The sequence below is a fragment of the Cherax quadricarinatus genome, chromosome 26 (assembly GCF_038502225.1).
Source record: "Cherax quadricarinatus isolate ZL_2023a chromosome 26, ASM3850222v1, whole genome shotgun sequence".
Lineage (NCBI taxonomy): Eukaryota > Metazoa > Arthropoda > Malacostraca > Decapoda > Parastacidae > Cherax > Cherax quadricarinatus.
This window is the reverse complement of record NC_091317.1, coordinates 10,181,161-10,193,446: the sequence shown is the minus strand read 5'-3', so window position 1 is coordinate 10,193,446 and position 12,286 is coordinate 10,181,161. Positions and strand designations below refer to the sequence as shown.

Here is a 12,286-nt window from a genome sequence, read left to right as displayed (position 1 = left end):
AATTGTGGTCAGTTGTTAATAGTTCCATCCACTGTATTGTGATTTTGCAGTTCTAGCGTGTGTAGCACCGCCCTCTGATATTATGTTTCCAGCAGTTATTTTTCTTCCACTGAATGAATATGTTATCGTAAGGTCAAAGAGCGACCTTAATAGTTGGGCCAGCGTGAAAGAGTATTGGATGGTGTTCACTAATTGGTCATCTGAAACTGTTGTCGCCGCCTGTTGCCTTCACCGTAGCCTCACACACCTGGCTCGTCTGAGGCAGGAGGGATGAAGGGGGAAGGGGGAAGGGAGAACTAAAGGTGTGTGGCATGTGAAGGGGAACTGAGCATAAAAGAGGGAAAAGGGACCGAAGGTAGAGCACAGGTGAGGGGTGTAGAGGGAATACAGGTAAGGCAGAAGAAGAAGAAGCACAGGTGAGGATGCAGGTACGGAGGAGGAAGTGTAGGTAAAGGTTCGGGTGAGGTAGCAGGAGGGAGCCAGGAGGGGGACAGAGAAGAACCAGAGTTACTTACCTGTTGTTGAGCCAGCAGTAAATCATGGGGTTGTACATGGAGTTGGACATGGCCAGCCAGTATATAGCCAGGAAGGTCTCTTGGATGTAGTCAGTGTGTGCTATCTCTGGCATCTGAGAACACAACAAGAACAACACTCCCTCACCTCATGAACCCTCCAACATCCTAACAATTATTATACATACTAATGAAAATAATTAACAGATAATTAAAATCATTAATAAAGAGACGAAAGCTAACCGTGCATTCTTAAAGATATCTAAAAGACAATTACACGTTCTTAAAGACACAAAGGTCAGAGATAATATTACATTCTTAAAGACACCTTACGATTATTGAACTTTCTTAAATAAACCTCGAAGATAATCATACCTTCATAAACACATCTCAGAGACGAATGTTACCTTCCTAAGGGTGCATCAAGGATAATTCTTACCCTTCTACAAGTCTGAAAGATGTGTGTCATTATTCAAGGTATTCACTTTACAACCCTGGTTCACTAACAAGGTTCCGAGCGTCGAATTCCGAACGTTTCCTGTAAACTCATGAGTACTATTTTCTTTATTTCAAGTTTGGATAGGTTAGTTAAGGTTAGAATAAGTTACATAAACCCACAAGAACGTATATTTAACTAGAAGTAACCAAGTTAAAAACGGCAATAACACGTCTGACAGTGCAGCAGCTGGAGGCAACCATTAAACGTTCACATCCTCACAAAATAATACAATGATATTATTAACTGTAGATAATATAACAATATTTGGGTGAAAATGCTATTTAAAATATATCTATTCTATCATTGTAGAGATAATTAGATCCTTGTTATGTGACATCAAACTATGACAAATATTTCTTCATGTATTAAACTCAAGGCATACATAAATGTAAATTGAATGATCAGTATAAAAATGTATGATAATATTAACAATGACTCACGAAATCCTAATGATATGATAGTATGTTCTTTGGACGAATCTTACTGGGCCAGTATAGTACAGGAGCACAGTCCTGCTAGCTTTAGGACTGGCTTGTCTTGGGTTCGAGCCCTGTCGTGCCATGAGTGTTGCCAATATTACTGCAGTCTAGTACTGAATTTCTTTCACTGATTAGTTCATCTCAGTGTAATGTCGGAACTGGCTCTAACACCTAGCCAAAGAAGAGTAAAAATTAGGCAATAATTCGTAATTACATGTGTATTATGAATTAACAGAAGGAAGGATGGGGGCTCGAACCGCGGTCCGCGAATCGACAGTCTCTCACTCTTGCGTCTGGGCTACTGAGCTTCCAATAAAAATATCTCGGACTATATTAGTGGTTCAGTGAGCGTAGTACTCAACTATATTAGTGGTTCAGTGAGCGTAGAACTCAACTGTATTAGTGGTTCAGTGAGTGTAGTACTCAACTTTAGAAGTGAATCAGAGCATCTATATTCTCAGAATGGTGTATTTGTTCCCTGTTTGCATTTAGCGGGTTTTCAAACATTCAAATATTGATTTAATATTTTTGTTTTTGGAACACGTTTGATACTGAACTTTTGTGCTCGGTGGAGTTGATTCTTATTTGTGTGTGTGTGTGTGTGTGTGTGTGTGTGTGTGTACTCACCTAGTTGTACTCACCTAGTTGAGGTTGCGGGGGTCGAGTCCGAGCTCCTGGCCCCGCCTCTTCACTGGCCGGTACTAGGTCACTCTCCTTGTACCGTGAGCTTTATCATACCTCTGCTTAAAGCTATGTATGGATCCTGCCTCCACTACATCGCTTCTCAAACTATTCCACTTCCTGATTACTCTGTGGCTGAAGAAGAACTTCCTAACATCCCTGTGATTCATGTGTGTCTTCAACTTGCAACTGTGTCCCCTTGTTGCTGTGTCCCATCTATGGAACATCCTGTCTTTGTCCACCTTGTCAATTCCTCTCAGTATTTTGTGTGTCGTTATCATGTCCCCATATCTCTCCTGTCCTCCAGTATCGCCAGGTTGATTTCCTTTAACCTCTCCTCGTAGGACATACCTCTTAGCTCTGGGACTAGTCTTGTTACAAACCTTGGCACTTTCTCTAGTTTCTTTACATGCTTGGCTAGGTGTGGGTTCCAAACTGGTGCCGCATACTCCAATATGGGCCTAACGTACACGGTGTACAGGGTCCTGACCGATTCCTTATTAAGATGTCGGAATGCTGTTCTGAGGTTTGCTAGGCGCCCATATGCTGCAGCAGTCATTTGGTTGATGTGCGCTTCAGGAGATGTGCCTGGTGTTTTACTCGCCACAAGATCTTTTTCCTTGAGTGAGGTTTGTAGTCTCTGGCCCCCTAGACTGTATTCTGTCTGCAGTCTTCTTTGCCCTTCCCCAATCTTCATGACTTTGCACTTGGTGGGGTTGAACTCCAGGAGCCAATTGCTAAACCAGGTCTGCAGCCTGTCCAGATCCCTTCGTAGTTCTGCCTGGTCTTCGATAGAATGAATTCTTCTCATCGGCTTCACGTCATCTGCAAACAGGGACACTTCGGAGTTTATTCCTTCCGTCATGTCGTTCACAAATACCAGAAACAGCACAGGTCCTAGGACTGACCCTTGTGGGACCCCGCTGGTCACAGGTGCCAACTCTGACGCCTCGCCACGTACTATGACTCGCTACTGTCTTCCTGACAAGTATTCCTGATCCACTGTAGTGCCTTCCCTGTTATCCCTGCTTGATCCTCCAGTTTTTGCACCAATCTCTTGTGTGGAACTGTGTCAAACGCCTTCTTGCAGTCCAAGAAAATGCAATCCACCCACCCCTCTCTCTCTCTTGTCTTACTGCTGTCACCATGTCAAAGAACTCCAGTAGGTTTGTGACACAGGATTTCCCGTCCCTGAAACCATGTTGGCTGCTGTTGATGAGATCATTCCTTTCTAGGTGTTCCACCACTCTTCTCCTGATAATCTTCGCCATGACTTTGCATACTATACATGTCAGTGACACTGGTCTGTAGTTTAGTGCTCCATGTCTGTCTCCTTTCTTAAAGATTGGGACTACATTTGCTGTCTTCCATGCCTCAGGCAATCTCCCTGTTTCGATAGATGTATTGAATATTGTTGTTAGGGGTACATATAGCACCTCTGCTCCCTCTCTCAGGACCAATGGAGAGATGTTATCCTGCCCGATTACCTTTGAGGTATCTAGCTCACTCAGAAGTCTCATCACTTCTTCCTCGGTTGTGTGTACTGTGTCCAGCAATTGGTGGTGTACCCCACCTCTCCGTCTTTCTGGAGCCCCTTCTGTCTCCTCTGTGAACACTTCTTTGAATCTCTTGTTGAGCTACTCACATACTTCACGGTCATTTCTTGTTGTCTCACTTCCTTACTTCCTTAGCCTGATTACCTGCTCCTTGATTACCTGGTCCTCCTGATGTGGCTGTATAACAGCTTCGGGTCAGATTTGGCTTTCGCTGCTATGTCGTTTTCATATTGTCGTTGGGCCTCCCTTCTTATCTGTGCATATTCATTTCTGGCTCTACGACTGCTCTCCTTATTCTCCTGGGTCCTTTGCCTTCTATATTTCTTCCATTCCCTAGCACACTTGGTTTTTGCCTCCCTGCACCTTTGGGTGAACCATGGGCTCATCCTGGCTTTTTTATTATTCCTGTTACCCTTGGGTACAAACCTCTCCCCAGCCTCCTTGTACATGGTTGTTACATATTCCATCATCTCATTAACTGGCTTCCCTGCCAGTTCTCTGTCCCACTGAACCCCGTTCAGGAAGTTCCTCATTCCCGTGTAGTCCCCTTTCTTGTAGTTTGGCTTCATTCCCCCTCCACTTGTAGCTCTGTGTATTCGAAGCTTAAAACCACATGATCGCTGACCCCAAGGGGTCTTTCGTATGTGATGTCTTCAATATCTGCACTACTCAAGGTGAATACTAAGTCCAGTCTTGCTGGTTCATCCTCTCCTCTCTCTCTTGTAGTGTCCCTTACGTGTTGGTACATGAAGTTTTTCAGTACCACCTCCGTCATCTTAGCCCTCCATGTATGTTGGCCCCCATGTGGCTCCAAGTTCTCCCAATCAATTTCCTTGTGGTTAAAGTCACCCATGATCAGGAGCTTTGCCCTGCATGCATGAGCTCTTCTGGCCACTGCAGCCAGTGTGTCAACCATCGCTCTATTGCTCTCGTCATACTCTTGCCTTGGCCTCCTGCTGTTCTGTGGTGGGTTATACATCACTGCAATTACCACTTTGGGACCTCCAGAGTGAAGCGTTCCTGCTATGTAATCGCTTGCTTCTCCGCTGTGTGTGTACTAACCTATTTGTACTCACCTATTTGTGGTTGCAGGGGTCGAGTCTTAGCTCCTGGCCCCGCCTCTTCACCGGTTGCTACTGGGCCCTCTCTCTCCCCGCTCCATGAGCTTTATCAAACCTCGTCTTAAAACTGTGTATGGTTCCTGCCTCCACTACGTCATTTTCTAGGCTATTCCACTGCCTTACAACTCTATGACTGAAGAAATACTTCCTACTATCTCTCTGATTCATTTATGTCTTCAACTTCCAATTGTGGCCTCTTGTTTCTGTGTCCCCTCCCTGGAACATCCTGTCTTTGTCCACCTTGTCTATTCCACGCAGTATTTTATATGTCGTTATCATGTCTCCCCTGACCCTCCTGTCCTCCAGTGTCGTCAGGCCGATTTCCCTTAATCTTTCTTCATAGGACATTCCCCTTAGCTCTGGAACTAACCTTGTCGCAAACCTTTGTACTTTCTCTAGTTTCTTGACGTGCTTTATCAAGTGCGGGTTCCAAACAGGTGCTGCATACTCCAGTATGGGCCTGACATACACGGTGTACAGTGTCGTGTGTGTGTGTGTGTGTGTGTGTGTGTGTGTGTGTGTGTGTGTGTGTGTGTGTGTGTGTGTGTGTACACACCTAATTGTGGTTGCAGGGGTCGATTCACAGCTCCTGGCCCCTCCTCTTCTCTGGTCGCTACTAAGTCACTCTCCCCGCTCCTAGACCCTTATCATACCTGTTCTTAAAACTATGAATGATACTTGCCTCCACTGCTTCACTCTCCAGATTATTCCACTTCCTGACAACTCTAAGGCTAAAGAAATACTTCCTAACATTCCTATGACTCATCTCGGTTTTCACCTTTCAGTATTGTCCGCTTGTTCCTGTGTCCCATCTCTGAAACATTCGAGCCCTGTCCACCGTGTTAATTCCTCTCAGCATTTTATACGCCGTTATCATGCCGTCCTTATCCTTCCTATTCTCTAATGTCATCAGGTTGAGTTCCCTTAACCTCTCCTCATAAGACATACCTATCAGTTCTGGGACTAGTCTTGTTGCAAACTTTTGGACTTTCTCCAATTTCTTGATGTGTTTGACCAGGTGTGAGTTCCATATTGATACTGCATACTCCAGTATGGGCCTGACGTACACGGTTAACAGTGTCGTGAATGACTCCTTACTTAGATGTTGAAATGCAATTCTCATGTTTGCCAACCGCCCATTTGCTGCAGCAGTTATTTGACTGATGTGCGCCTCAGGTTACACGCTCCGTATAATGCTTACCCAAAGATCCTTTTCTTTAAGTGACGTTTGCAACTCTTGATCCCCCATCCAGTACTCCGTCTGCGGGCTTCTTTGTCCATCCCCAACCTTCATGACTTTGCACTTGCTGGGGTTAAACTCCAGGAGCCATTTGTCGGACCAGACTTGCAGGCTATCCAGATATCCTTGTAATCTTACCTGATCCTCGCCTGCTTGTATTCTCCTCATCAGTTTCATATCATCAGGGAACAGCAATATTTCTGAATCTATTCCTTCCATCATGTCATTCACATATATAGGAAAGAGCACCGGAGCTAGGACTTACCCTTGTGGAACCCCACTCTTCACATGCGCTTTATGATACCTCTTCTCAATGTTATATATGGATCCTGCCTCCACTACATCCCTTCCCAGACTATTCCACTTTCTGACAGCTCTCTGACTAAAGAAATACTCCCTAACATCCCTTTGATTCATCTGAGTCTTCAACTTCCAAATGTGACCCCTTCTTGCTGTGTCCCATTTCAGGAACATCATGTTTCTCTTCACTTTGTCGATTCTTCTCAGTATTCGATATGTCGTTATTATATCCCCCCTATCTCTCCTGTCCTCCAGTCTTAGTCAGGTCAATTTCCCTTAACCTCTCCTCGTAGGACATTCTCCTTAGCTCCGAGACTAGTCTTGTTGCAAATCTTTGCACATTCTCTGGTTTCCTTACGTGCTTGGCTAGGTGTGGGTTCTAAACTGGTGCTGCATACTCCAATACAGGCCTAACGTACACGGTGTACAGGGTCCTGAACGATTCTTTATTGAGATGTCGGAATGCTGTGTCGGAATGCTGTTCTTAGGTTTACTAAGGGTTCGTATGCTGTAGCAGTTATTTGGTTGATGTGCGCCTCAGATGTGCTCGGTGTTATTCTCACCCCAAGATCCTTGTTCTTGAGTGAGGTTTATAGTCTATGGTCCCCTAGATTGTACTCCATCTGCAGTCTTCTTTGCCTTTCCCCAATCTTCATGACTTTGCAGTTGGTGAGGATGAACTCCAGGAACCAGTTGCTGGACCAGGCCTGCAGCCTGTCAAGATCCCTATGTAGTTCTCCCTGGTCCTTGTTCGACTGAATTCTTCTCATCAGCTTCATATCATCTGCAAACAGGGGCACTTCTGAATCTATTCCTTCCGCCATGTTGTTCACAAATACCAGAAACAGCACCGGTCCTAGGACTGACCCCTGTGGAACCCAGACGCCCAATCTGACACCTCGCCATGTACCATGACTCGCTGTTGTCTTCCTGACAGGTATTCTCTAATCCATTGCAGTACCTTCCTTGTTATCCCTGCCTGGTCCTTCAGATTTGCACTAATCTTTTGTGTGGAACTGTGTCAAACGCCTTCTTGCAATCCAAGAAAACGCAATCTACCCCCTCCATCTCTCTTGTCTTGCTGTTGTCGTCCTATCATAGAACTCCAGTATGTTTGTGACAGGATTTCCCCGTCCCTGAAACCGTGCTGGATGCCGTTGATAAGCTCATTCCTTTCTAGGTGCTCCACCAGTCTTCTGATAATCTTCTCCATGACTTTGCATACTATACATGCCAGTGACACTGGTCTGTAGTTTAATGCTTGTTGTCTGTTCCCTTTTTTTAAAATTGGGACTACATTTGCTGTCTTCCATGCCTCAGGTAGTCGCCCTGTTTCGATAGATGTGTTGAACATTGTTGTTAGTGGTACACATAGCGCCTCTGCTCCCTTTCTCAGGACCCATGGAGAAATGTTATCGGGCCCCATTGCCTTTCACGCATCCAGCTCGCTTAGCAGCCTCTTCACTTCTTCCTTGGTTGTGTGTATTTTGCTCAACAGTTGATGGTGTACCCCACCTCTCCATTTTTCTGTGAACACCTCTTTAAATCTCATGTTGAGCTCTTCACATACTTCGTGGTCGTTTCTTGTGATCTTCCCTCTTTCCTTCCTTAGCCTGATTACCTGGTCCTTGGCTGTTGTTTTCCTCCTGATGTGGCTGTACAACAGCTTCGGGTCAGATTTGGTTTTCGCTGCTATGTCATTTTTGTATTGAAGTTGGGCCTCTTTTCTTACCTGTGCATATTCATTTCTCTCTCTACGACTACTCTCCATATTTTCATTGGTCCTTTGCCTTCTATACTTCTTCCATTCTCTAGCACATTTATAAGGTTTTGTCCTCTCTACACCTTTAGGTGAACGAAGGGCTCATCCTGGCTTTCTCGTTATTTCTGTTACCCTTGGGTACAAACCTCTCCTCAGCGTGTGTGTGTGTGAGTGTGTGTTTGCCTATTTTTATTTGAAGAGATCAAGTTTCAGCTCCTGGCCCTGTCTTTCAGCTGGAAGTTACCGAATTCACTCCCAGCTGGCCTCGTGGGTTCTGTCATATCCACCTCGTTGTGTACACTAAGGATCATGTATATTGGGACCATGTCTCATCTGATTCCTTCTTTTTCCATTATTGTGAGTTAAATTTCTTCACGTTTATCATCACAGCTAATTATCTGCCTCCCGTTGAACAGTTTGATTGTAAACCATTGGGTTAAGAGGTGTCGGCTTCTACCTGGTTCTCTGTATTTAAGTACTGACTTAACAGAGATGTTACATATAGTTGAGAAGTAGCATTTGTTGTGTGGCTCCTGGATGATACTATGTGTAGAAATATGAAGCAGGACACTATACGATGTCTTCTCTCGGAATATGAGTCAGATCACGAGGCTCAAACACAGTCCACAAAGTGTAAAGGTCTTGTGTGAGCCCAGAGGGAGGAACATCTTACGCCTAATTGGGTTATTTGTATTCATATATTCTTCAAATTGAAGTCACAACGTGCCAGAAACTACGGAAAGGAAATATGACTCCTTACTCTCATTCCACCCATCCTCTCCCTCTCTCTCTCTCTCTCTCTCTCTCTCTCTCTCTCTCTCTCTCTCTCTCTCTCTCTCTCTCTCTCTCTCTCATCCCTGACGCACATATACAAGGGAGGTAGAAATAGAATTTGGGGTCTTTCGATTCCTGACCAGGGCCTTTATTATATATATATGAAACCACGAAACAAGTGGCATTGAAACATTTACCAAACTTCAGCCAGCCGGGATTAGTTCCTGTGAAACATTCTCCCGCACCAACAGACAGAACAACGGTCAAGCCAATGGGACCGTTGTTTTGTCTGATGAGGCAAGAGAATGTGTTGCAGGATCTAATCCCGACTGGCAGACGTTTGGCAATACATATATATATATATATATATATATATATATATATATATATATATATATATATATATATATATATATATATATATATTAGAATTAACGAGGGGAAACAGTTGAGTGGTGCGCTCTGGAGTCTGTGGAGACAAAGAACATTGTCCATGGAAGCAAAGAAGGGAATGTATGAAAGTATAGTTATACCAGCACTTTTATATGGGTGTGAAGAATGGGTAGTGAATGTTGCAACAAGGAGAAGGTTGGAGGCAGTGGAGATGTCATGTCTGAGGGTAATGTGTGGTGTGAATATAATGCAGAGAATTGGTAGTTTTGAAATTAGGAGGGGGTGCGGGATTATCAAAACTATTATCCAGAGGGCTGGGGAGGGGTTGAGGTAGCTTGGACATGTAGAGAGGTTGGAACAAAATAAAATGACTTCGAGAGAGTAAAAATCTGTAGTGGAGGGAAGGCGGAGTAGAGGTTGGCCTAGGAATGGTTGGAGGGAGGAGGTAAATGAGGTTTTGTGTGCGAGGAGCTTGGACTTTCAGCAAGCATGCATAAGCGTGTTACATAGGAGCGAATGGAGACAAATAGTTTTTAGGACTTGATGTGCTGTTGGAGTGTAGTCAAGGTAACATTTATGAAGGAATTCAGGGAAATCGGGAGGCTGGACTTGAGTCCTGGAGATGGAAAGTGTTAATGTTGCAATTTTATAACTGTAATGTGAGCGCGCCTCTGGCAAGACAGTGAAGGAGTGAATGATGAAAGTTTTTCTTTTCTCGGGTCACCCTTCCTTGGTGGGAAACGGCCGATATGTTAAAAAAAATATATTTATATATAGATAGAAATATGTCTTGCCAAATAGGTAAAATTGTATAATTGGTCAATTAGCAAGAACTCATTTAAAATTAAGTCCTTTCTAAAATTTTCTCTTATACGTTTCAAAATATATTTTTGTTCATTTACGTTAACATAAAAATTAATAATTTTGTACCAAAAGAACCTTAGAAAACTTATTATAACAAGTGGAATTTAATTGAGCCTAATCCAACAAAATATATTTTAGATAAGTTTACAGTAAAGTAATAATAAACAAACACATTGAAATACATTTTTTCGTTAGGCTCAGAACGATTCTTGCGATATGTATATTTATTATTTTTTTTATTAACACACTGGCCGATTCCCACCAAGGCAGGGTTGCCCGAAAAAGAAAAACTTTCACCATCATTCACTCCATCACTGTCTTGCCAGAAGGGTGTTTTACACTACAGTTTTTAAACTGCAACATTAACACCCCTCCTTCAGAGTGCAGGCACTGTACTTCCCATCTCCAGGACTCAAGTCCGGCCTGCCGGTTTCCCTGAATCCCTTCATAAATATTGCTTTGCTCACACTCCAACAGCACGTCAAGTATTAAAAACCATTTGTCTCCATTCATTCCTATCAAACACGCTCACGCATGCCAGCTGGAAGTCCAAGCCCCTCGCACACAAAACCTCCTTTACCCCCTCCCTCCAACCTTTCCTAGGCAGACCCCTACCCCGCCTTCCTTCCACTACAGACTGATACACTTTTCAAGTCATTCTGTTTCGCTCCATTCTCTCTACATGTCCGAACCACCTCAACAACCCTTCCTCCACTGCCTCTTGCCTTCTCCTCGCTGCAACATTCAACACCCATGCTTCACACCCATATCAGAGCGTTGGTAAAACTATACTCTCGTACATTCCCGTCTTTGCCTCCAAGGACAAAGTTCTTTGTCTCCCCTCATCAATTCTATGATTCACCTCATCTTTCATAGACCCAACCGCTGACACGTCCACTCCCAAATATCTGAATATATACACCTCTCCATACTCTCTCCCTCCAATCTGATATCCAATCTTTCATCACCTAATATTTTTATTATCCTCGTAACCTTACTCTTTCCTGTATTCACTTTTAATTTTCTTCTTTTGCATACCCTACCAAATTCATCCACCATTCTCTGCAACTTCTCTTCAGAATATCCCAAGAGCACAGTGTCATCAGCAAAGAGCTACTGTGACAACTCCCACTTTATGTGTGATTCTTTATCTTTTAACTCCACGCCTCTTGTCAAGACCCTCGCATTTACTTCTCTTACAACCCCATCTATAAATATATTAAACAACCACGGTGACATCACACATCCTTGTCTAAGGCCTACTTTTACTGGGAAATAATCTCCCTCTTTCCTACATACTCTGACTTGAGCCTCACTATCCTCGTGAAAACTCTTCACTGTTTTCAGTAACCTGTCTCCTACACCATGCACCTGCAACATCTGCCACATTGCCCCACAATCCACCCTCTCATACGCCTTTTCCAAATCCATAAATGCCACAAAAACCTCTTAAGCGTTATCTAAATACTGTTCACTTATATGTTTCACTGTAAACACATGGTCCACACACCACCTACCTTTCCTAAAGCCTCCTTGTTCACCTGCTATCCTATTCTCCGTCTTACTCTTAATTCTTTCAATAATAACTCTACCATACACTTTACCAGGTATACTCAACAGACTTATCCCCCTATAATTTTTGCACTCTCTTTTCTCCCCTTTGCCTTTATACAAAGGAACTATGCATGCTCTCTGCAAATCTCTAGGTACCTTACCCTCTTCCATACATTTATTAAATATTTGCACCAACCACTCCAAAACTATATCCCCACCTGCTTTTAACATTTCTATATTTATCCCATCACTCCCGGCTGCCTTACCCCCTTTCATTTTACCTACTGCCTCACGAACTTCCCCCACACTCACAACTGGCTCTTCCTCACTCCTACAAGATGTTATTCCTCCTTGCCCTATACACGAAATCATAGCTTCCCTATCTTCATCAACATTTAACAATTCCTCAAAATATTCCTTCCATCTTCCCAATACTCTAACTCTCCATTTAATAACTCTCCTCTCCTATTTTTAACTGACAAATCCATTTGTTCTCTAGGCTTCCTTAACTTGTTAATCTCACTCCAAAACTTTTTCTTATTTTCAACAAA

The 12,286-nt window shown here is 43.5% G+C and overlaps 1 protein-coding gene across 1 annotated transcript in view; it reads right to left on the bottom strand.

Moving 5' to 3' along the window:
* The window catches only part of LOC128691617 (tachykinin-like peptides receptor 99D), a gene marked incomplete at its 5' end in the record, with an annotated part of 139,361 nt that overhangs the window by 16,585 nt on the left and 110,490 nt on the right, over window positions 1-12,286 (bottom strand). The window contains 1 exon segment of the mRNA XM_053780447.2: window positions 516-628. Coding sequence (XP_053636422.2) covers window positions 516-628 — 113 coding nt within the window.